The sequence below is a fragment of the Nerophis lumbriciformis genome, linkage group LG03 (assembly GCF_033978685.3).
Source record: "Nerophis lumbriciformis linkage group LG03, RoL_Nlum_v2.1, whole genome shotgun sequence".
Lineage (NCBI taxonomy): Eukaryota > Metazoa > Chordata > Actinopteri > Syngnathiformes > Syngnathidae > Nerophis > Nerophis lumbriciformis.
The window spans coordinates 2,371,963-2,398,099 of NC_084550.2; the positions used below are offsets into that span (position 1 = coordinate 2,371,963).

Consider the following 26,137-nt stretch of genomic DNA (forward strand, 5'->3'; position numbering starts at 1 on the left):
AAATGTGGGATTTTCAAAATAAAACACTGTCAAAAACAACGCAGGTAACAGGACTGTGCGGGGATTCAAACCCTCAGTCATCATTGCAATATGGCACATATGCAAAAAAATAACTTTTATTCTTGTAAATGATGCAGCTTCCTGTGGACCATGTGACATATTTCACAGGGGGGGGGGAGGGGCTGAGTGGATGTTTTTTTTTTCTAGACCCTCACGTGATTTAGCCGTGCGGTGACGTCAGCATCCATCCCGGAAGTGTCGGCCGGTGATGGCGGCCTCGTCAGCTTGTGTTTGAGAAGACAGCCCAAAGTTGTGTGAGCGACGCCCGCACACACCCTCACACACCCTCGCACACCCTCCACTTCACTCTGCCGGAGACGCTGCGGACTCACACCGGCTCTCCTCCCGCCTGCCGGCGCCTGCTTCCCCCCCCCCGGTGGTCTTTGTGAGCCCCCCCCCCCCGCAGTAAGTTAGCTTAGCAGGCTAGCAGGATGTCGCTCTTCCAGTCTGCGCTCGATTTCCTCGCCGGGCCCGGCTCTGTCGGAGCGGCCAGCCGGGACCAGAACGACTTTGTGGGGCAGCTGGTGGAGCTGGGCGACATGAAGCTCCGGATCAAGCGGGTGATCGCCGAAGGTAAGACGAGCAAGTTTTGTTGCTGTGCTAACTATGCTAGCCCGCTAGTTAGCATTGTGGAAGCTAGTCTGCGAAACATCCATCCATTTTTCTACCGCTTGTCTCTTTCGGGGTCGCGGGGGGGTGCTGGAGCCTATCCCAGCTGCATTCGAGCGGAAGGCGGCGTACACCCTGGACAAGTCGCCATCTCATCGCAGGGCCAACACAGATAGACAACATTCACACACTATCCATCCATTCATTTTCTACCGCTTGTCCAGTTTGGGGTCGCGGGGAGGGTCGCTGGAGCCTATCCCAGCTGCATTCGAGCGGAAGGCGGGGTACACCCTGGACAAGTCGCCACCTCATCACAGGGCCAACACAGATAGACAACATTCACACTCAATTTCACACACTATCCATGCATCCATTTCCTACCGCATGTCCCTTTCGGGGTCGCTGGGGCCTATCCCAGCTGCATTCGGGCGAAAGGCGGGGTACACCCTGGACAAGTCGCCACCTCATCGCAGGGCCAACACAGATAGACGACATTCCCACACTATCCATCCATTCATTTCCTACCGCTTGTCCCTTTCGGGGTCGCTGGGGCCTATCCTAGCTGCATTCGGGCGGGAGGAGGGGTACACCCTGGACAAGTCGCCATCTCATCACAGGGCCAACACAGATAGACAACATTCACACTCAATTTCACACACTATCCATCCATCCATTTTCTACCGCTTGTCCCTTTTGAGATCGCGGCGGGGGTTGTCGCTGGAGCCTATCCCAGCTGCATGCGAGCAGAAGGCGGGGTACTCCCCGGACAAGTCGCCACCTCATCACAGGGCCAACACAGACAACATTCACACACTATCCATCCATCCATTTTCTACCGCATGTCCCTTTTGAGGTCGCGGGGGGGGGGTCGTTGGAGCCTATCCCAGCTGCATTCGAGCGGAAGGCGGTGTACACCCTGGACAAGTCGCCACCTCATCGCAGGGCCAACACAGACAACATTCACACTCACATTCACACACTATCCATCCATCCATTTTCTACCGCTTGTCCCTTTTGAGGTCGCGGGGGGGTCGCTGAAGCCTATCCCAGCTGCATTTGAGCGGAAGGCGGGGTACACCCCAGACAAGTCGCCACCTCATCACAGGGCCAACACAGACAACACTCATATTTACACACTATCCATCCATCCATTTTCTACCGCTTGTCTCTCCTGGGGTAGCAGGGGTGCTGGAGCTTATGACAGCTGCACTCGGGCGGAAGGCGGTGTACACCCTGGACAAGTCGCCACCTCATCACAGGGCCAACACAGACAACATTCACACTCGCATTCACACACTATCCATCCATTTTCTACCGCTTGTCCCTTTTGAGGTTGCGCGGGGGGGGGGTCGTTGGAGCCTATCCCAGCTGCATTCGAGCGGAAGGCGGTGTACACCCTGGACAAGTCGCCACCTCATCGCAGGGCCAACACAGATAGACGACATTCACACACTATCCATCCATTCATTTTCTACCGCTTGTCCAGTTTGGGGTCGCGGGGAGGGTCGCTGGAGCCTATCCTAGCTGCATTCGGGCGGGAGGCGGGGTACACCCTGGACAAGTCGCCACCTCATCACAGGTCCAACACAGATAGACAACATTCCATCCATCCATATTCTACCGCTTATTCCCTTTGGGGTCACGGGGGGTGCTGGAGCCTATCCCAGCTGCATTCGAGCGAAAGGCGAAGTACACCCTGGACAAGTCGCCACCTCATCGCAGGGCCAACACAGATAGACAACATTCACACTCAATTTCACACACTATCCATCCATCCATTTCCTACCGCTTGTCCCTTTCGGGGTCGCTGGGGCCTATCCCAGCTGCATTCGGGCGGAAGGCGAAGTACACCCTGGACAAGTCGCCATCTCATCGCAGGGCCAACACAGATAGACAACATTCACACAGTATCCATCCATTCATTTTTCTACCGCTTGTCCAGTTTGGGGTCGCTGGAGCCTATCCCAGCTGCATTCGGCCGGGAGGAGGGGTACACCCTGGACAAGTCGCCACCTCATCGCAGGGCCAACACAGATAGACGACATTCACACACTATCCATCCATTCATTTTCTACCGCTTGTCCAGTTTGGGGTCGCCGGAGCCTATCCCTGCTGCATTCGAGCGGAAGGCGGGGTACACCCTGGACAAGTCGCCACCTCATCGCAGGTCCAACACAGATAGACAACATTCACACACTATCCATCCATCCATTTTCTACCGCTTGTCCCTCTTGCGGCCACGGGGGGGTCGCTGGAGCCTATCCCAGCCAACACAGATAGACAACATTCACACTCAATTTCACACACTATCCATCCATCCATTTTCTACCGCATGTCCCTTTTGAGGTCGCGGGGGGGGGGGGTCGTTGGAGCCTATCCCAGCTTCATTCGGGCGGAAGGTGAAGTACACCCTGGACAAGTCGCCATCTCATCGCAGGGCCAACACAGATAGACGACATTCACACACTATCCATCCATCCATTTTCTACCGCTTGTCCCTCTTGCGGTCACGGGGGGGTCGCTGGAGCCTATCCCAGCCAACACAGATAGACAACATTCACACTAAATTTCACACACTATCCATCCATTTTCTACCGCTTGTCCCTTTTGAGGTCGCGGCGGGGGTTGTCGCTGGAGCCTATCCCAGCTGCATTCGAGCGGAAGGCGATGTACACCCTGGACAAGTCGCTACCTCATCACAGGGCCAATACAGACAACATTCACATTCACACACTATCCATCCATCCATTTTCTACCGCTTGTCCCTTTTGCGGTCGTGGGGGGGGGTCGCAGGAGCCTATCCTAGCTGCATTTGAGCGGAAGGTGGTGTACACCCTGGACAAGTCGATACCTCATCACAGGGCCAACACAGACAACATTCACACTCACATTCACACACTATCCATCCATCCATTTTCTACCGCTTGTCCCTTTTGAGGTCGCGGGGGTCGGGGGGTCGCTGGAGCCTATCCCAGCTGCATTAAGAAACCATATCGGTCCGTCTGTCAACAATATGTCAATTATTTGCAAATAAAGGTGCGTGACATTATAATGTCACAACATCCCTTGAAGGGATTTTAGTGATATTTGACACTTTATTTGAAGAACATGTGACTAAACCACTTCACTCTGTTTCATTTTGCCCAGGCGGCTTTGCGTTTGTGTACGAAGCCCAGGACACAGGAAGTGGCAAAGACTACGCTCTGAAGGTGAGAAGAAAACCGTATGTGCCAAATTGATGTATTGTTCATCCTTGTATGATTACAAACCCCGTTTCCATATGAGTTGGGAAATTGTGTAAGATGTAAATATAAACGGAATACAATGATCATTTTCAACCCATATTCAATTGAATATGCTACAAAGACAACATATTTGATGTTGTTTTTTTGCAAATAATCATTAACTTTAGAATTTGATGCCAGCAACACGTGACAAAGGTGGCAATAAATACTGATAAAGTTGAGGAATGCTCATCAAACACTTATTTGGAACATCCCACAGGTGAACAGGCTAATTGGGAACAGGTGGGTGCCATGATTGGGTATAAAAGTAGATTCCATGAAATGCTCAGTCATTCACAAACAAGGATGGGGCGAGGGTCACCACTTTGTCAACAAATGCCTGAGAAAATTGTTGAACAGTTTAAGAAAAACATTTATTGCAAGGAATTTAGGGATTTCACCATCTACGCTCCGTAATATCATCAAAAGGTTCAGAGAATCTGGAGAAATCACTGCACGTAAGCAGCTAAGCCCGTGACCTTCCATCCCTCAGGCTGTACTGCATCAACAAGCCACATCAGTGTGTAAAGGATATCACCACATGGGCTCAGGAACACTTCAGAAACCCAATGTCAATAACTACAGTTATCGCTACATCTGTAAGTGCAAGTTAAAACTCTCCTATGCAAGGCGAAAACCGTTTATCAACAACACCCAGAAACGCCGTCGGCTTCGCTGGGCCTGAGCTCATCTAAGATGGACTGATACAAAGTGGAAAAAGTGTTCTGTGGTCTGACGAGTCCACATTTCAAATTGTTTTTGGAAACTGTGGACGTCGTGTCCTCCGGACCAAAGAGGAAAAGAACCATCCGGATTGTTATAGGCGCAAAGTGGAAAAGGCAGCATGGGGGTGCCTGACATGTCCACAACACACCCAGCAAAGTCGCACTGTGAGTGGGGGAAAAAGTTGGAAAAGTGAAGAAAATCCCCGAAAAAGTTCAAAAATCACACCCAGGTTCGAGTCCCACAAGTCCCGCCGCGTCCCGGCAGTGTCCGGGGGTGCCTGACATGTCCACAACACACCCAGCAAAGTCGCACTGTGAGTGGGGGCAAAAGTTGGAAAAGTGAAGAAAAGTCCGGAAAATGATCAAAAATCACACCCAGGTTCGAGCTCCACAAGTCCCGCCGCGTCCCGGCAGTGTCCGGGGGTGCCTGACATGTCCACAACACACCCAGCAAAGTCGCACTGTGAGTGGGGGAAAAAGTTGGAAAAGTGAAGAAAATCCCCGAAAAAGTTCAAAAATCACACCCAGGTTCGAGTCCCACAAGTCCCGCCGCGTCCCGGCAGTGTCCGGGGGTGCCTGACATGTCCACAACGCACCCAGCAAAGGCGCACTGTGAGTGGGGAAGAAAAGTTGGAAAAGTGAAGAAAAGTTCAAAAATCACACCCAGGTTCGAGCCCCACAAGTCCTGCCGCGTCCCGGCAGTGTCCGGGGGTGCCTGACATGTCCACAACGCACCCAGCAAAGGCGCACTGTGAGTGGGGGAAAAAGATGGAAAAGTGAAGAAAATCCCCGAAAAAGTTCAAAAATCACACCCAGGTTCGAGTCCCACAAGTCCCGCCGCGTCCCGGCAGTGTCCGGGGGTGCCTATAATGTCCACAATGCACCCAGCAAAGTCGCACTGTGAGTGGGGGAAAAAGTTGGAAAAGTGAAGAAAATTCCCGAAAAAGTTCAAAAATCACACCCAGGTTCGAGCTCCACAAGTCCCGCCGCGTCCCGGCAGTGTCCGGGGGTGCCTGACATGTCCACAACGCACCCAGCAAAGTCGCACTGTGAGTGGGGGAAAAAGTTGGAAAAGTGAAGAAAAGTCCGGAAAATGATCAAAAATCATACCCAGGTTAGAGTACCACAAGTCCCGCCGCGTTCCACCAGCGTCCGGGGGTGCCTGACATGTCCACAACGCACCCAGCAAAGGCGCACTGTGAGTGGGGAAGAAAAGTTGGAAAAGTGAAGAAAAGTCCCGAAAAAGTTCAAAAATCACACCCAGGTTCGAGCTCCACAAGTCCCGCCGCGTCCCGGCAGTGTCCGGGGGTGCCTGACATGTCCACAACACACCCAGCAAAGTCGCACTGTGAGTGGGGAAGAAAAGTTGGAAAAGTGAAGAAAAGTCCCGAAAAAGTTCAAAAATCACACCCAGGTTCGAGCTCCACAAGTCCCGCCGCGTCCCGGCAGTGTCCGGGGGTGCCTATAATGTCCACAACGCACCCAGCAAAGTCGCACTGTGAGTGGGGGAAAAAGTTGGAAAAGTGAAGAAAATCCCCGAAAAAGTTCAAAAATCACACCCAGGTTCGAGCCCAACAAGTCCCGCCGCGTCCTGGTATGGCGGTGTATTAGTGCCCAAGACATGGGTAACTTACACATCTGTGAAGGCACCATTAATGCTGAAAGGTACATACAGCTTTTGGAGCAACATATGTTGCCATCCAAGCAACGTTACCATGGACGCCCCTGCTTATTTCAGCAAGACAATGCCAAGCCACGTGTTACATCAACGTGGCTTCATAGTAAAAGAGTGCGGGTACTAGACTGGCCCGCCTGCAGTCCAGACCTGTCTCCCATTGAAAATGTGAAGCCTAAAATAGCACAACGGAGACCCCCGGACTGTTGAACAACTTAAGCTGTACATCAAGCAAGAATGGCAAAGAATTCCTCCTGAGAAGCTTCAAAAATGTGTCTCCTCAGTTCCCAAACCTTTACTGAGTGTTGTTAAAAGGAAAGGCCATGTAACTAGGGCTGAAACGACGCGTCGACATAGTCGACGTCATCGGTTACGTAAATACGTCGACGTCGTTTTTATGCGTCGACGCGTCGCATATTTACGTCACACTGCCGTCATGGCGGAGCGCAAAGCCAAAAGTCGTCAAAAGTGTGGGAGTATTTCAATAAACAAATGTATATAATTCGGCATTATTTCGGCCAGTCGGCTTATAAAATCAGAGCCGATCAGTTTACGTTCGCGCGCAGGTATAACGCGGCGCGCTCCCGTCTCATCTGCTGGTGCGCGAGCCCGGTAATTAGACCGCTGTGTCAAATCAAGGAGTACAAAAGACGCCGAGCGCAGAGTGGAAAAAGGTTTAGTTCGTTACAGATAACCAAGAGTTGTGACAAAAGTATGTAAGATTTAATATTTCTCTTCGTGGGTGTGGCGCACCTGTTGCGCTGGTGAGATGGGGGGGGGGGGGGTTGTGTGCATGTAGCGTGCTTAGTCTGGAGGCTAAATACACACAGTGTGTTATGTAACTGTTGTTTAGTGTTGATATTCTTTGCTTAGTTTGATAAATGTTGGAGCAGTTTGCTTCATCAGGAGGGTGAAGTCGCTCAATTTAAAGTGTTGGATTTAACTGTGTTGGTGAGGGCGTAGAAAAAGGGGCATTTTTCTACCAGTAGACAGCGTTTAAGATTGAGTGTTTCACTGCTAAATTAATAATATATTTATATTGAATATGGATTTTAAATATGTATCTAAATAGGTGGTTAATTGGTTAGGTATTTATGTATTTGCATATTGGGTTTTCTGCTGCATTTATCTATTGTGTTTCTGGTGTTAAATGTATTTTATATGTATCTTGGTGCATTTATGTTGAGACAATTTATTTAAAATCTGTTTTAACTTAAAGGGAAAAGATGTGTCCATTTTCTTGCACTTGTTTAATGGTTAAAAGTTTGATAGCTAATTAATAGTTGTAAATTATGGGATTGATAATTGATTAATTTTTTACAGCATGTTAATCTTGTGGTGTTTTGTCCTTAAAGGTTTTTCACCTACTAAAGAAGCTAAAGGCTACTAAAGGCTACTAAAGACAGCTAATGACAGCTAAAGAAACTAAAGTCTATTAACACTGCTAAAGACTGCTAAAAAGACTAAAGAAGAAAAAAGAAGCTGTTTCTTGGTTGGAAAAACTGTTGCAAACTAAAGGAAAACAAAAGGAAAAAGTAACTACGGTCTGGTCTTTTGAGTGAAATCCAGAAGCCACATTCAGCATTGGTACATCCCTTCAAGTGTGGGATAAGCACAGCGAAAAAAGCAAAACACTTGACAGTTGTTGTATGCACACTGTGTCAAGCGGAAATGGCCTATCATAGCAGCACAACGGCTATGAAGGAACATTTGAAAAGAAAACACCCGACAGCGTTCTTGCCATCACCATCAACTAGTCAATCGTCCGCGTGAGTATACGTTGTCATCATTACACAAAATCATGAATGTGTCATTTGTATCTGCGTTGTAAATTCATAAACTAAAACACCGTTTCGCTCTGAGAGGCGTGTTTGGCGTGCCTGTTCAGTGTTTACAAAGACGCTAACGTTAATTAGTTGTGCAAATACCTTTTACAACATTAACAGTTACATATACTATGTACAAACCAACAATTAACTTTCACTTTAATCATACTATCATTGTTGTGTTATTAAGCAAAATAAGCAATACTTTTACTTTTGTTGAAATGTTTACACTTGTTACAGAATATTTCGTTTTGCACTTTTTTGTATTGGATGTTTATCTTTATTTTTGCACATTTTAAAGCAAAATAAGCAATACTTTTACTTTAGAAATGCTTATACTATTGCAGAATATTAAGATTTGCACTGGATGTTTACTTTTATATTTGCACATTAAAAAGCAAATAAGCTACTTTTAATTTTGTTAAATGTTAAAAGTTTTAAATGTTTACATTGTTACAGAATATTTTGTCATGTTGTTGTCAATGTTGACTGAGTGGCCATACTTTTTTTTTTGTAAATAAAAGCCATGCCTTTTGAAAAAACTGGCCTACATTTATTTTTTCATCTTCATTTTAAATAAATAAAAAAAATCGGTAAAAGGAAAAATAATCTATAGATTAATCGAAAAAAAAATATCTATAGATTAACCGATTAATCGAAAAAATAATCTATAGATTAATCGATAGAAAAATAATCGTTAGCTGCAGCCTTACATGTAACACAGTGGTGAACATGCCCTTTCCCAACTACTTTGTCACGTGTTGCAGCCATGAAATTCTAAGTTTATGAGTTTGAACATCAAATATGTTGTCTTTGTAGCATATTCAACTGAATATGGCTTGAAATGGATTTGCAAATCATTGTATTCCGTTTATATTTACATCTAGCACAATTTCCCAACTCATATGGAAACGGGGTTTGTAGAATGTGTTTAGCAAGAAGTCACCTGATTGGAGCAAAATCAAATGTTTACGTCTTGTTTCAGCGACTCTTGTCCAACGAAGATGAGAAGAGCAAGGAAATCATCCAAGAAGTTTGCTTTATGGTATGGCAGCTGAACAGGCTCCATGACTTATAAATAAATGAGCGTGGTTTCATGTTCTGGACCTTGTTCCTCCTAGAAAAAGCTATCGGGACACCCCAACGTGGTCCAGTTCTGCTCGGCCGCCTCCATCAGCAAGGAGGAGTCCGACACCGGACAGGCCGAGTTCCTGATCCTCACTGAGCTGTGCAAAGGTGAACGCTTACTTTTTTCTTGTTCGGACATACCGTCCTGGTCAAAAGTGTACATACACGTGTAAAGAACATCATGTCATGGCTGTTTTGACTTAACAATCATTTCTACAACTCTTATTTTGTTGTGATGTAGTGATTGGAGCACATACTTGTTGCTCACAAAAAACATTCATCAAGTTTGCTTCTTTTATGAATTTATTATGGCTCTACTGAAAATGTGAGGGTCAAAAGTAGGGATGTCCCGATCCGATATTTGGATCGGATCGGCTGCCGATATTTGCCAAAAATTGCGTATCGGAGTTACCTCGGAGTTACTATTACAAAGAATTTTAAAGACCTCTTCAGGCAAAACTTTGGGAAGTTGTTTACACAAACCAAGCAAGATCTGGCTAATTGGACTCCCCTTTTCATTTCACTTATAGGCAGAGTCAATGCAATTAAGATGACTGTGCTTCCAAAATATTTGTATCTTTTTCAATGTTTACCTGTATTTATCCCTGGTACATTTTTCAAAAAATTAGACTCAATAATCTCATTTTATATTTGGAATGGCAAACAGCCACGTCTGCGCAAGGAGTTTTTACAAAGAGCAAAACATGATGGAGGTATGGCCCTTCCAAATTTCTGCATGTATTACTGGGCCACCAACTTGCATTGCATGTCATACTGGACATATTACCATCTACATAAGGAAAGTAGGGCTGCAGCTAACGATTATTTTTCTATCGATTAATCTATAGATTATTTTTTTTCGATTAATCGGTTAATCTATAGATTATTTTTTTCGATTAATCTATAGATTATTTTTCTTTTTACCGATTTTTTTTTTTATTTAAAATGAAGAGGAAAAAATAAATGTAGGCCAGTTTTTTCAAAAGGCATGGCTTTTATTTACAAAAAAAAAAGTATGGCCACTCAGTCAACATTGACAACAACATGACAAAATATTCTGTAACAATGTAAACATTTAAAACTTTTAACATTTAACAAAATTAAAAGTAGCTTATTTGCTTTTTAATGTGCAAATATAAAAGTAAACATCCAGTGCAAATCTTAATATTCTGTAATAGTATAAGCATTTCAAAAGTAAAAGTATTGCTTATTTTGCTTTAAAATGTGCTAAAATAAAGATAAACATCCAATACAAAAAAGTGCAAAACGGAAATATTCTGTAACAAGTGTAAACATTTCAACAAAAGTAAAAGTATTGCTTATTTTGCTTAATAACACAACAATGATAGTATGATTAAAGTGAAAGTTAATTGTTGGTTTGTACATAGTATATGTAACTGTTAATGTTGTAAAAGGTATTTGCACAACTAATTAACGTTAGCGTTTGTGACACGTCTTGTGCCGTGGGGTTCTTTCAGGACCGACAGACTGAACGCCAGACGGCTTTGCCAGGTTTACAATCTTTTAATTTTACACAAAGTCTTTTCTCTTCCAACTCTTTTCTCTTTCTTTCCTCGCTTTTCAGCTCCTCTTCCTCGCTCGCTCGTCGTCCCCTGTCTCTTGCGGCGTCGCTCCCGGCGCGCCCCGCCTCGCCGCTCGCTGGCCGCCGCCGCCTCTCCACAGCGTTAAAGAGGAGCGCGTCTTTGTAAACACTGAACAGGCACGCCAAACGCGCCTCTCAGAGCAAACGGTGCTTTAGTTTATGAATTTACAACGCAGATACAAATGACACATTCATGTTTTTGTGTAATAATGACAACGTATACGCACGATTGACTTGTTGATGGTGATGGCAAGAACGCTGTCGGGGGTTTTCTTTTCAAATGTCCGTTCATAGCCGTTGTGCTGCTATGATAGGCCATTTCCGCTCGACACAGTGTGCATTCAACAACATTATTAGGCCGTTTATTGAAATACTCCCACACTTTTGACGACTTTTGGCGTGCTTTTTTCCCCTCGCTCGCATCGTCTGCTTTGCGCTCCGCCATGACAGTAGTGTGACGTAAATATGCAACGCGCCGACGCACAAAAACGGCGTCGACGTATTTACGTAACCGATGACGTCGACTACGTCGACGCGTCGTTTCAGCCTTAAAGGAAAGTCCTACATGGGTGAAGCTGGAGACAATCTTGTGGTTCTGCTTCTTTAGCAGCCCTAATGGGTGCAGCTTTGCCTCTATCAGTGAAGACAATTAATATTAATCCTGTAGTAAGTCACTCGCTCAAAATATACTGTCAATTTCGAAAACATTTTAACCTGCAAGGAATGAGCCTTTTCAGTCCAGTAGCATCAAATCACTGCTTTCCGCCTTCAACACTTGACACAGCTTTTAATATGTAGCATCAAAGGGGTTTGAAATGCTTCAATGATCTTTTTATAGACAATATATTCGCCTCTTTTACGGAGTTGTCCAAGAAATTTAATCTACCCAGTTCCCATATATTTAGATATTTCCAGATAAGGGATTATGTTAAAACAGTTCTTCCGCAGTTCCCTAACAAACCCTCTAAATCAACTACAGATGAAATGATGTCTTTAAATCCAATAAAGAAGATGGCAATCTCACATATACTTAATTTACTCTCAGGATTAGAATGCACTTCCATGCTAAGAATCAGAACAGCATGGGAACAAGACCTCCAAACATCAATAGATGACGTAACCTGGGCAAAAATTGAGAAAAGGGTTCACTCATCTTCAATGTGCGCATGACACTCACTGGTCCAATTTAAAGTGATACACCGGGTGCACTTCTCAAAAGCAAAATTAGCAAAAATATTTCCCCATATTAACCCATTATGTGATAGATGTAAACTAGATAACGCAACATTAATACACATGTTTTGGCTTTGTCCGAAGCTAAAGGGGTACTGGAAGTCCATCTTCGAAGCACTCTCCACGGTTTTAACAATTCAAATCGATCCAAACCCTTTAATTTCTGTATTTGGAATCATTCCTGAAGGGATGGAGCTACCTGTCGGGGGTCACAAAATAGTTGCCTTCACCACCCTCCTCGCACGCCGCCTGATATTGTTGAAGTGGAAGGAGGCTGTCCCGCCCTTAGTCTCCCACTGGATAAGGGACGTACTAGCAAACCTGAAGCTGGAGAAAATAAGATACACATTACGGGGCTCTGAAAACAAGTTTTTTAAAGTGTGGAGACCTTTTTTGACTTTTTTTTTACCAATCTTCTACACAAGTGCAGGAAGAGCCTTAGATATGTACCTAAATATGGCCTTGTCATGCTGCGTCTACATTATGTTTCAGTTTTCAATTACTGTGTTTTAAGTGCCTTGTACTGAACTTTATCTATTTATTTTTTTTATTCCGGGTACTTTTGTACTCTTACTTTTGTTTTTTGTTTTTGTTTTGAGTGACAGCAGGGGTAGGGGATGAAGAGGGTTTGAATATGTTGTTAATGTGAATGTGAAATCAATAAAAAGAACTATGAAAGAAAAATTGCGTATCGGCAAGGCATGGGAAAATGCCGATCCAGATCCAGTTTAAAAAAAAACTCCGGTCCGTGTTTTCCAACGCACCGATTTAAATAATACATTCCACTTTTCTGCTGCTCCGTAATTTCCGTTCCGCATTTTCCAGCACACCTTCAACACATCCACAATTCTCACACAGTTGCTTTTAGCTGCTGGCATTAAACGACAGGCTCTTCTCACTCTTTCCTGTGTCTCCCTCTCACAGACAGCAAGTGCACCTTCTTACACACGTCACATACTCTCACGTCATACGTCACATACTGTCACGTCACACAGGCCCGGCCCTAACCAATCTGGCGCCCTAGGCAAGATTTTAGGTGGCGCCCCCCCCACATCGGCAGTGAAGTGTATATACTCACAAGAAACCGAATAGCTTTGTCTTTGACCTTTTTTTTACTTAAAGAAAGCAAATTAACAATCAGAATAGTTAACAAGATAAAAAAAATATGAATAAATAAATGAATGCAAAAAATAAAAAATTAATATATGAAATACAATATTTTTTACATACATATTGCTTAATTTACATTAATGATGTGCACTTTAACAACTAGGCTTACAACTATACCTAATATATAAAGGGGTGGAAAAGTGACTATTACCTGCAGGGCAAACATTAGCTAACCAGAAGGCAATAACAATGTAAACAAAAAACACCTGCTTAAAAGATCTAATACAAATGTCCCTGAGGAATGTAAGGTGGGAGTACTGTAATTACCTAACGTTACATTATTATTTTCCATAACAATTTAGCCCCCTCCACAATATTAACCCGACGTTAAAACAGAACTAGCTATTTATTGATTAGCAATTGCCGAATCATGTAACATTAGCTTAATGCTAAAAAGCCAGGTTACTATCACATTCTGTAACAGACAAATAATTTCATGTAGGCTAACGTTACCTACCTGCTACCTCTTGTCTTTTTCTCGTTTCTCCTCCTCTTCTTTTCTCTTTTTTCTTCCCTGGGCACCTGACAGTTTTGGCCGTTTTGACATCTTGTGTTGATTTTTTGATGTGGTGACGTCCAAAAAGAGTCATGATACGGGAAGGGAGGGGGCGCACCGTGCGGGGGGGGGGGGGGGGGGGCGTAATGTTGTAACAAATAATATTTCCATTATATAGGCTTTACTTTGCATTTTAATTAACGTTGGATTATTTTTTGTATTTAGAAATAATAGTACCAACTTTTTTTTTTTTTTTTCTCCAACATTTGTGGCACTGGCGTGGCGCCCCCTGATGGACGGCGCCCTTAGCATTTGCCTATACGGCCTATGCCACGGGCCGGCCCTGACGTCACACGTCACATACGTATACGTCCTCCCCCGAGCAGAGAGGTAGCAGCATGGCTAACGTTAGCTGTGATGCTAGCGCAGCCGTGCGAGCAACGCTCCCTCTAAGGTGCTCGCCTGTGCAATTGCGCACTGTTTAAGCGTCCTCTGCGCATAGCAAATCTACGCCACGCACAAAATCTAATAAAATTAAAGCTGCAAGCAGCGTTGGTCGGGCCCGCGTATTTGGCAGGTGCTAGTCCTAAGTGTCCCAATACTTTTGTCCAGTTTTAGTCCCAAGTGTCCCAATACTTTTGGCAAGTTGTAGTCCTAAGTGTCCCAATACTTTTGTCAAGTTGTAGTCCCAAGTGTCCCAATACTTTTGTCCAGTTTTCGGCCTAAGTGTCCCAATACTTTTGTCCAGTGCTAGTCCTAAGTGTCCCAATACTTTTGTCTACTTTTAGTCTGAAGTGTCCCAAGACTTTTGTCTAGTGTACCTACCTTGTCTGCATTGTGTGGGCATGCTGGTGCTTCCTGCTTTTAAGCAGCCATCTTGAGAAAACAGCAGCGCAGCAGCATCAGCACAGCGGTTCTTTGAAGGCTCATAAAATCAAAACCGGAGCAGTTAGAAAAATTATTTCGATAACTTTTATTTGGAAGGGTTCAATTTCTCTCCTGTGTTAGTTTGAAGCTGAAACGACAAACGCGCTCAGAGGAGATAATGTTTGAAGAAAGGTGACCGGTTTTTACAACAATTTTGTTTTGAAGGGGAAATTGCAAACTTCCTGTTAATTTTTGCTGAGGGTTGTCAATCTATGAAATGTAGGTCTAAGTGAGACCTACATAGAGGTTTTTGTTTCATGTCTCTCCGACTTTCCCAGTGGGAGTTACAGGCAGTTTTGTCATTATTTTCTTCCAAGGAGCAGTTTTTTGTGCGTTTTATTCAAAAATTGCGCTAGAGCGCAATTTTGAGATTTGGGGTTAGGTTTTTTTATTAGATTTTGCCAGTCCTGATGTGTGTGTTCAGTTTGGTGAGTTTTGAAGCGTGTTAAGGGGGTCAAATTACAGCTCAAAGAGGCAAAAGTTACTGTTTTTAGTACTTTTTTGTCTTGAAGGGAGAATAGCCAACTTCCTGTTGATTTTTGCCCGAGAATATACTATTATGAAATCTAGGTCTAAGTCAGACCTACATAAAGGTTTTTGTTTCATGTCTCTCCGGCCTTCCTAGTGGGAGTTACAGGCAGTCTAGTTTTGTTTTTTTCCTAGGGGGCGCTAGAGCGCAATTTTGAGTTTTGGGGTTTGGTTTTTTGATAAAAAGTTTTGCCGTTTATTACTGATGTGTGTGTAAAATTTGGTGAGTTTTGAAGCATGCTAAGGGGGTCAAATTACAGCGCAAAGTTGCGGAATAATAATAATTAAAGCTGCAAGCAGCGTTGGTCGGGCCCGCGTATTTGGCAGGTGCTAGTCCTAAGTGTCCCAATACTTTTGTCCAGTTTTAGTCCCAAGTGTCCCAATACTTTTGGCAAGTTGTAGTCCTAAGTGTCCCAATACTTTTGGCAAGTTGTAGTCCCAAGTGTCCCAATAATTTTGTCCAGTTTTCGGCCTAAGTGTCCCAATACTTTTGTCCAGTTTTCGGCCTAAGTGTCCCAATACTTTTGTCCAGTGGTAGTCATAAGTGTCCCAAGACTTTTGTCAAGTGTACCTACCTTGTCTGCATTGTGTGGGCACGTTGGTGCTTCCTGCTTTTAAGCAGCCATCTTAAAAAAACAGCAGCGCAGCGGGTCTTTGAAGGGTCATAACATCAAAACCGGAGCAGGTATTAAAACGCTGTTCTGTTATTTTATACACAAGGGTTTAATCTCTCTCCTGTGTTAGTTTGAAGCCTAAACGACAAACGCGCTCAGAGGAGATAGATTTTGAAGGAAGGTGACCGGTTTTTACAAAAATGTTGTTTTGAAGGGGGAATAGCAAACTTCCTGTTGATTTTTGCTGGGGGTTGTCAATTTATGAAATGTAGGTCTAAGTGAGACCTACATAGAGGTTTTTGTTTCATGTCTCTCCGACTTTCCCAGTGGGAGTTACAGGCAGTTTTGTCATTATTTTCTTCCAAGGAGCAGTTTTTTGTGCGTTTTATTCAAAAATTGCGCTAGAGCGCAATTTTTGCCAGTCCTGATGTGTGCGTTCAGTTTGGTGAGTTTTGAAGCATGTTAAGGGGGTCAAATTACAGCTCAAAGAGGCAAAAGTTACTGTTTTTAGTACTTTTTTGTCTTGAAGGGAGAATAGCCAACTTCCTGTTGATTTTTGCCCGAGAATATACAATTATGAAATCTAGGTCTAAGTCAGACCTACATAAAGGTTTTTGTTTCATGTCTCTCCGACCTTCCTAGTGGGAGTTACAGGCAGTCTAGTTTTTTTTTTTCCTAGGGGGCGCTAGAACGCAATTTTGAGTTTTGGGGTTTGGTTTTTTGATAAAAAGTTTTGCCGTTTATTACTGATGTGTGTGTAAAATTTGGTGAGTTTTGAAGCATGCTAAGGGGGTCAAATTACAGCGCAAAGTTGCGGAATAATAATAATTAAAGCTGCAAGCAGCGTTGGTCGGGCCCGCGTATTTGGCAGGTGCTAGTCCTAAGTGTCCCAATACTTTTGTCCAGTTTTAGTCCCAAGTGTCCCAATACTTTTGGCAAGTTTTAGTCCCAAGTGTCCCAATACTTTTGGCAAGTTGTAGTCCCAAGTGTCCCAATACTTTTGTCAAGTTTTCGGCCTAAGTGTCCCAATACTTTTGTCTACTTTTAGTCATAAGTGTCCCAATACTTTTGTCTAGTGTACCTACCTTGTCTGCATTGTGTGGGCACATTGGTGCTTCCTGCTTTTAAGCAGCCATCTTAAAAAAACAGCAGCGCAGCGGGTCTTTGAAGGGTCATAACATCAAAACCGGAGCAGGTATTAAAACGCTGTTCTGTTATTTTATACACAAGGGTTTAATCTCTCTCCTGTGTTAGTTTGAAGCCTAAACGACAAACGCGCTCAGAGGAGATAGATTTTGAAGGAAGGTGACCGGTTTTTACAAAAATGTTGTTTTGAAGGGGGAATAGCAAACTTCCTGTTGATTTTTGCTGGGGGTTGTCAATTTATGAAATGTAGGTCTAAGTGAGACCTACATAGAGGTTTTTGTTTCATGTCTCTCCGACTTTCCCAGTGGGAGTTACAGGCAGTTTTGTCATTATTTTCTTCCAAGGAGCAGTTTTTTGTGCGTTTTATTCAAAAATTGCGCTAGAGCGCAATTTTTGCCAGTCCTGATGTGTGCGTTCAGTTTGGTGAGTTTTGAAGCATGTTAAGGGGGTCAAATTACAGCTCAAAGAGGCAAAAGTTACTGTTTTTAGTACTTTTTTGTCTTGAAGGGAGAATAGCCAACTTCCTGTTGATTTTTGCCCGAGAATATACAATTATGAAATCTAGGTCTAAGTCAGACCTACATAAAGGTTTTTGTTTCATGTCTCTCCGACCTTCCTAGTGGGAGTTACAGGCAGTCTAGTTTTTTTTTTTCCTAGGGGGCGCTAGAACGCAATTTTGAGTTTTGGGGTTTGGTCTTTTGATAAAAAGTTTTGCCGTTTATTACTGATGTGTGTGTAAAATTTGGTGAGTTTTGAAGCATGCTAAGGGGGTCAAATTACAGCGCAAAGTTGCGGAATAATAATAATTAAAGCTGCAAGCAGCGTTGGTCGGGCCCGCGTATTTGGCAGGTGCTAGTCCTAAGTGTCCCAATACTTTTGTCCAGTTTTAGTCCCAAGTGTCCCAATACTTTTGGCAAGTTTTAGTCCCAAGTGTCCCAATACTTTTGGCAAGTTGTAGTCCCAAGTGTCCCAATACTTTTGTCAAGTTTTCGGCCTAAGTGTCCCAATACTTTTGTCTACTTTTAGTCATAAGTGTCCCAATACTTTTGTCTAGTGTACCTACCTTGTCTGCATTGTGTGGGCACATTGGTGCTTCCTGCTTTTAAGCAGCCATCTTAAAAAAACAGCAGCGCAGCGGGTCTTTGAAGGGTCATAACATCAAAACCGGAGCAGGTATTAAAACGCTGTTCTGTTATTTTATACACAAGGGTTTAATCTCTCTCCTGTGTTAGTTTGAAGCCTAAACGACAAACGCGCTCAGAGGAGATAGATTTTGAAGGAAGGTGACCGGTTTTTACAAAAATGTTGTTTTGAAGGGGGAATAGCAAACTTCCTGTTGATTTTTGCTGGGGGTTGTCAATTTATGAAATGTAGGTCTAAGTGAGACCTACATAGAGGTTTTTGTTTCATGTCTCTCCGACTTTCCCAGTGGGAGTTACAGGCAGTTTTGTCATTATTTTCTTCCAAGGAGCAGTTTTTTGTGCGTTTTATTCAAAAATTGCGCTAGAGCGCAATTTTTGCCAGTCCTGATGTGTGCGTTCAGTTTGGTGAGTTTTGAAGCATGTTAAGGGGGTCAAATTACAGCTCAAAGAGGCAAAAGTTACTGTTTTTAGTACTTTTTTGTCTTGAAGGGAGAATAGCCAACTTCCTGTTGATTTTTGCCCGAGAATATACAATTATGAAATCTAGGTCTAAGTCAGACCTACATAAAGGTTTTTGTTTCATGTCTCTCCGACCTTCCTAGTGGGAGTTACAGGCAGTCTAGTTTTTTTTTTTCCTAGGGGGCGCTAGAACGCAATTTTGAGTTTTGGGGTTTGGTCTTTTGATAAAAAGTTTTGCCGTTTATTACTGATGTGTGTGTAAAATTTGGTGAGTTTTGAAGCATGCTAAGGGGGTCAAATTACAGCGCAAAGTTGCGGAATAATAATAATTAAAGCTGCAAGCAGCGTTGGTCGGGCCCGCGTATTTGGCAGGTGCTAGTCCTAAGTGTCCCAATACTTTTGTCCAGTTTTAGTCCCAAGTGTCCCAATACTTTTGGCAAGTTTTAGTCCCAAGTGTCCCAATACTTTTGGCAAGTTGTAGTCCCAAGTGTCCCAATACTTTTGTCAAGTTTTCGGCCTAAGTGTCCCAATACTTTTGTCTACTTTTAGTCATAAGTGTCCCAATACTTTTGTCTAGTGTACCTACCTTGTCTGCATTGTGTGGGCACATTGGTGCTTCCTGCTTTTAAGCAGCCATCTTAAAAAAACAGCAGCGCAGCGGGTCTTTGAAGGGTCATAACATCAAAACCGGAGCAGGTATTAAAACGCTGTTCTGTTATTTTATACACAAGGGTTTAATCTCTCTCCTGTGTTAGTTTGAAGCCTAAACGACAAACGCGCTCAGAGGAGATAGATTTTGAAGGAAGGTGACCGGTTTTTACAAAAATGTTGTTTTGAAGGGGGAATAGCAAACTTCCTGTTGATTTTTGCTGGGGGTTGTCAATTTATGAAATGTAGGTCTAAGTGAGACCTACATAGAGGTTTCATGTCTCTCCGACCTTCCCAGTGGGAGTTACAGGCAGTTTTGTCATTATTTTCTTCCAAGGAGCAGTTTTTTGTGCGTTTTATTCAAAAATTGCGCTAGAGTGCAATTTTGAGATTTGGGGTTAGGTTTTTTTATTAGATCGCAATTTTTGCCAGTCCTGATGTGTGTGTTAAGTTTGGTGAGTTTTGAAGCATGTTAAGGGGGTCAAATTACAGCTCAAAGAGGCAAAAGTGACTGTTTTTAGTACTTTTTTGTCTTGAAGGGAGAATAGCCAACTTCCTGTTGATTTTTGCCTGAGAATATACTATTTTGAAATGTAGGTCTAAGTCAGACCTACATAAAGGTTTTTGTTTCATGTCTCTCCGACCTTCCTAGTGGGAGTTACAGGCAGTCTAGTTTTTTTTTTTCCTAGGGGGCGCTAGAGCGCAATTTTGAGTTTTGGGGTTTGGTTTTTTGATAAAAAGTTTTTCCGTTTATTACTGATGTGTGTGTAAAATTTGGTGAGTTTTGAAGCATGCTAAGGGGGTCAAATTACAGCGCAAAGTTGCGGAAGAATAATAATAATAAAACCTTACAAATTCAATAGGTCCTTATGTCCCATTGCATAAGGACTCCCTGTGGGAGTCCTTATGCAATGGGCCATGCGGGCCCTAAAAATAAGCGCATAACAATTTTCGACACACGGACACGACAGAGAAAACTGTTTTCGTCATCATTGTTCAAATATTGTAACGTCTGTCGAGACGCTTATCTCCATTCGGTGCCACACGTCCACACCATCAAAATGCTGAGGCAAAAATTTCCACATCAACACCGTATGAAAAAATTAGTGATTTTTTTTTTAGTTGTGATTTCCTTCTCTGCATGAAAGTTTAAAAGTAGCATATATTAATGCAGTATGAAGAAGAATGTTTTAATGTAGACATGCAAGCCTTGAAAGAAAATGTTTCAAATCAAGACTACATTTCCTGCAAATGGGTGCATTTCTACCCTATATTTTAACTTTAGATTTATTCTCATATCAAACTCTTTTGGCTGTCTTTTTGACACTTACATCCACACCCTGGATTATAAATAATGTAAATAATTCAATGTGATTATCTTGTGTGATGACTGTATTATGATGATAGTATATATCTGATAGTATATATCTGTATCATGAATCAATTTAACTTAAACAAGTTGAAAAACCTATTGGGGTGTTACCATTTAGTGGTCAATTGTACGGAATATGTACTTCACTGTGCAACCTACTAATAAAAGTCTCAATCAATCAATCAAAACACATAGAATCATCATACTGCTGTGATTATATGCATCAAGTGTTCATTCAAGGATATATATTGTGTATCGCATTTTCCAATGCCTTGCCGATACGCATTTTTTGGCAAATATCGGCGGCCGATCCGATCCAAAATTTCCCTTTTTCCCTCATTCATTATTAAAAAATTCTGGGCTAACCAAGCCTTGACGGGGCATAGACAGTTGGGGGGCCAACTGCGCCCAAGACCCAACCTCCAGGTTGATGATTTGAGCTTGTCCTGAAGAATTTGGAGCTAATCCTCTTTTTACTCTCTGTAAAGCACCAGTTCCATTGGCAGCAAAACAGGCCCAGAGCATAATACGACCACCACCATGCTTGATGGTATGCATGGTGTTCCTGGGATTAAAGGCCTCACCTTTCCCCCTCCAAACATATTGCTGGGTATTGTGGCCAAACAGCTCCATTTGTGTTTCATCTGACATCACATGGACAAAGATAAGACCTTCTGGAGGAAAGTTCCGTGGTCTTTTGACCACAACTGTATTTACTGCCGAGTCAGCGCCGCACGCGTTCTACTTCGGTGGAAGTCGGCGGTGATGAAACGCTTTCCCGTTTGCGGCCTCTGTGACCCGTGATCCACTTCCTGTCTGCTCACTCAGGCTGTTCACTGAGGAAGAGTTCATTAGACTTTCAAGCAATTCAAGCTCCGTCTTAAGTAACTCTGAATTAGTGTTGTCCCGATACCAATATTTTGGTACCTTCCATCCATCCATCCATCCATCTTCTTCCGCTTATCCGAGGTCGGGTCGCGGGGGCAGCAGCTTAAGCAGGGAAGCTCAGACTTCCCTCTCCCCAGCCACTTCGTCCAGCTCCTCCCGGGGGACGAGGCGTTCCCAGGCCAGAGAGATAGTCTTCCCAGCGTGTCCTGGGTCTTCCCCGTGGCCTCCTACCGGTCGGACGTGCCCGAAACACCTTCCTAGGGAGGCGTTCGGGTGGCATCCTGACCAGATGCCCGAACCACCTCATCTGGCTCCTCTCCATGTGGAGGAGCAGCGGCTTTACTTTGAGCTCCCCCCGGATGACAGAGCTTCTCACCCTATCTCTAAGGGAGAGACCCGCCACTCAGCGGAGGAAACTCATTTCGGCCGCTTGTACCCGTGATCTTGTCCTTTCGGTCATGACCCAAAGCTCATGACCATAGGTGAGGATGGGAACGTAGATCGACCGGTAAATCGAGAGCTTTGCCTTCCGGCTCAGCTCCTTCTTCACCACAACGGATCGATACAGCGTCCGCATTACTGAAGACGCCGCACCGATCCGCCTGTCGATCTCACCATCCACTCTCCCCCCACTCGTGAACAAGACTCCCAGGTACTTGAACTCCTCCACTTGGGGCAAGATCTCCTCCCCAACCCGGAGATGGCACTCCACCCTTTTCCGGGAGAGAACCATGGACTCGGACTTGGAGGTGCTGATTCTCATCCCAGTCGCTTCACACTCGGCTGCGAACCGATCCAGTGAGAGCTGAAGATCTTGGCCGGAGGAAGCCATCAGGACCACATCATCTGCAAATAGCAGTGACCTAATCCTGCAGCCACCAAACCAGATCCCCTCAACGCCTTGACTGCGTCTAGAAATTCTGTCCATAAAGGTTATGAACAGAATGGGTGACAAAGGGCAGCCTTGGCGGAGTCCAACCCTCACTGGAAACGTGTCCGACTTACTGCCGGCAATGCGGACCAAGCTCTGACACTGATCATACAGGGAGCGAACTGCCACAATAAGACAGTCCGTTACCCCATACTCTCTGAGCACTCCCCACAGGACTTCCCGGGGTACACGGTCGAATGCCTTCTCCAAGTCCACAAAGCACATGTAGACTGGTTGGGCAAACTCCCATGCACCCTCAAGGACCCTGCCGAGAGTATAGAGGTGGTCCACAGTTCCACGACCAGGACGAAAACCACACTGTTCCTCCTGAATCCGAGGTTCGACTATCCGGCGTAGCCTCCTCTCCAGTACACCTGAATAGACCTTACCGGGAAGGCTGAGGAGTGTGATCCCACGATAGTTGGAACACACCCTCCGGTTCCCCTTCTTAAAGAGAGGAACCACCACCCCGGTCTGCCAATCCAGAGGTACCGCCCCCGATGTCCACGCGATGTTGCAGAGTCTTGTCAACCAAGACAGCCCCACAGCATCCAGAGCCTTAAGGAACTCCGGGCGGATCATCTCATCCACCCCCAGGGCCTTGCCCCGGGGGTGGATGAGATTATTTTGGTACCAAAATGTATTTCGATTCTTTTCGATACCTTTCGATACTTTTCTAAATAAAGGGGACCACAAAACATTTCATTATTGGCTTTATTTTAGCGAAAAATGTTAGGGTACGTGAAACATATGTTTATTATTGTAATTTAGTCCTTAAATAAAATAGTGAACATACTAGACAACTTGTCTTTTAGTAGTAAGTAAAGAAACAAAGACTCCTAATTAGTCTATGCAGTAACATATTGTGTCATTTATACACCTATTATTTTGTCAAATTTATGAGGGACAAACTGTAAAAATTGATTATTAATCTACTTGTTCATTTACTGTTAATATCTGCTTATTTTCTGTTTGAACATGTTCTATCTACACTTCTGTTCAAATGTAATAATCACTTATTCTTCTCTTCTTTCATACTTGACATTAGTTTTGGATGATACCACACATTTAGGTATCGATCCGATACCAAGTAGTTACAGGATCATACATTGGTCATATTCAAAGTCCTCATGTGTCCAGGGACGTATTTACTGACTTTATAAACATAATAGGAATTTTAAAAAAAGGAAAAAAGATTTTGTGATGATTAAAAAATATCGATGTAATCATAGTTATATCGACTAGATACGCTTTTGTACGGATGTCAAGTGTAGATCCACCCATGGCGTTTGTTTACATTGTGACGGCGGTGAGCTATTGTATCCTCCTACGGTGTGTAGCGAAGCATGTCTAGCTATTCCTCGTCCTGCAGTGATAATGATACTTGTAAGAAACATACTTTTTTCGTCACCATGGAGGCCAGGATTAGTGATTTAGAAGTAGCTCAAACACTGCGGATGGACGTTAGCCGCTAACTAGCGTTTTGGACCAGTTGTTCCTCCCAGGGAATTCAAGTCTCAATTCGCTCCCAAGTTCTTTCCGACACTTAAAGCTGAGTTGAAAAACCACCAGAGACAGAATAGGTATTTTGTTGTATATTCTCAAAGCTTTGCCAATATACATTGATTGAGACCAGTCTAACCCTAGAACATTCTATCGCGCCTCCCAAAATGGTCTGTCTTCCCGATCCCACCACCCTCTCTCGCGTCCCATCTCTGTAGACAAAACAAATGCTAGTCAAAACACATTCCAAAGAACTCAAGGTTAACACACACAGTATACTTGCTGACAGAGCATCAAGAGAAGAAATGGAAAACACGAGCTGTTTTCAAATATGACAAAGAAATGGAAGAAGTACAACTTAAATTCGGATATATGTAAATATCTGCCTCCGACACTAGCCATGTGTTAAAGCACCTCTTCCTGAGGGTGTTTCAGTGTTATAACTTTACCTTTATCTTTACTTTTTACACCAAAATGCGTCCATTCTCCCTTTTCTGTCTACACACTGTGTCTGCTTGTAAGTACTCCGTGTGTGTCCGCTGCCGAACATGCTCCTCTGCTAGTAAACCCAGCAATGTCACCATGTGACGACGCGCTGGTACTTTTCAAACAGAGTATACCGTATTTTCCGCACCATAAGCCGCCCTGGGTTATAAGCCGCGCCTTCAATGAACGGCATATTTCAAAACTTTGTCCACCTATAAGCCGCCCCGTGTTATAAGCCGCATCTAACTGCGCTAAAGGAATGTCAAAAAAACAGTCAGATAGGTCAGTCAAACTTTAATAATATATTAAAAACCAGCGTGATGTTGGCGCGCCTTGGAGTCGTATATCAACATGGACGGAGCTGCGTGAAAAAAGCCACCCGGCCTCTTCGCGTAAACTTCCCTTAACCACTCGCTCATCTTTTCTTCATCCATCCATCCCTTCGAGTTAGCTTTTATGATGACGCCGGCTGGAAAGGTCTCTTTTGGCAAGGTCTTCCTTTTGAATATCACCATGGGTGGAAGTTTCTGGCCATTAGCATGGCAAGCTAGAACCACAGTGAAGGATGACTTCTCATTCCCTGTGGTGCGAATATTCACCGTACGTGCTCCCGTTGTATCCACAGTGCGGTTCACAGGAATATCAAAAGTCAGTGGAACCTCGTCCATGTTGATAATGTTCTCTGGCCGGATCTTTTTTTCAGCTATCTTGTTTTTACAATATGCACGGAAAGTAGCCAGCTTTTCTTGAAAGTCTTTAGGCAGTTGCTGTGAAATAGTAGTCCGTGTGCGGATGGAGAGATTGCGTCTTTTCATGAACCGGAAACCTGTCGCTTAGTAGGAGCCATTTTGTGGTCTTTACAGATGTAAACACACAAAGGAAATGAAACGTAATATCCGCGCGCTTCTTCTTCTTCTACGCGGGCGGGTGGTTGCTTACAGTAGAAGAAGAAGCGCTTCCTGTTCTATGGGGGCGGGTGCTTACCTTGGCGGTTGCTTGCGTAGAAGAAGAAGCACTTCCTCTTCTACGGGGAAAAAAGATGGCGGCTGTTTACCGTAGTTGCGAGACCGAAACTTTATGAAAATGAATCTTAATATTAATCCATATATAAAGCGCACCGGGTTATAAGCCGCACTGTCAGCTTTTGAGTAAATTTGTGGTTTTTAGGTGCGGCTAATAGTGCGGAAAATACGGTAGTACCATTTTTGATTCATTAGTACAGTGGTTCTCAAATGGGGGTACTTGAAGGTATGGCAAGTTGTACGTGGGATTTTTTTTTTAATATTCTAAAAATAGCAACAATTCAAAAATCCTTTATAAATATATTTATTGAATAATACTTCAACAAAATATGAATGTAAGTTCATAAACTGAACATCGAATCAAGTAGGCTATTCCATTCATTACAATGCAACAATGCAATATTCAGTGTTGACAGCTAGATTTTTTTGTTCCATTTCTTTTTTTGTGCAGAAATGTTTAGAATTAAGTTGATGAATCCAGATGGATCTCTATTACAATCCCCAAAGAGGGCACTTTAAGTTGATGATTACTTCTATGTGGAGAAATCTTTATTTATAATTGAATCACTTGTTTATTTTTCAACAAGTTTTTAGTTATTTTTATATCTTCTATTCCAAATAGTTCAAGAAAGACCACTAAGGTTTGGAATTGGGGGTTAAAT

At 43.7% G+C, this 26,137-nt stretch overlaps 1 protein-coding gene across 1 annotated transcript in view; it reads left to right on the forward strand.

The window, feature by feature from the left end:
• Positions 1-262: 262 nt before the first annotated feature.
• gak (cyclin G associated kinase) overlaps positions 263-26,137 on the forward strand; it is a 167,129-nt gene continuing 141,254 nt past the window's right edge. Inside the window, exons 1-4 of the mRNA XM_061931789.1 lie at positions 263-633; positions 3,817-3,878; positions 9,165-9,224; positions 9,301-9,415. Of these exons, the coding sequence (XP_061787773.1) occupies positions 492-633; positions 3,817-3,878; positions 9,165-9,224; positions 9,301-9,415 (379 nt within the window). The 5' untranslated portion in view covers positions 263-491. The remainder of the gene's footprint in view (positions 634-3,816; positions 3,879-9,164; positions 9,225-9,300; positions 9,416-26,137) is intronic.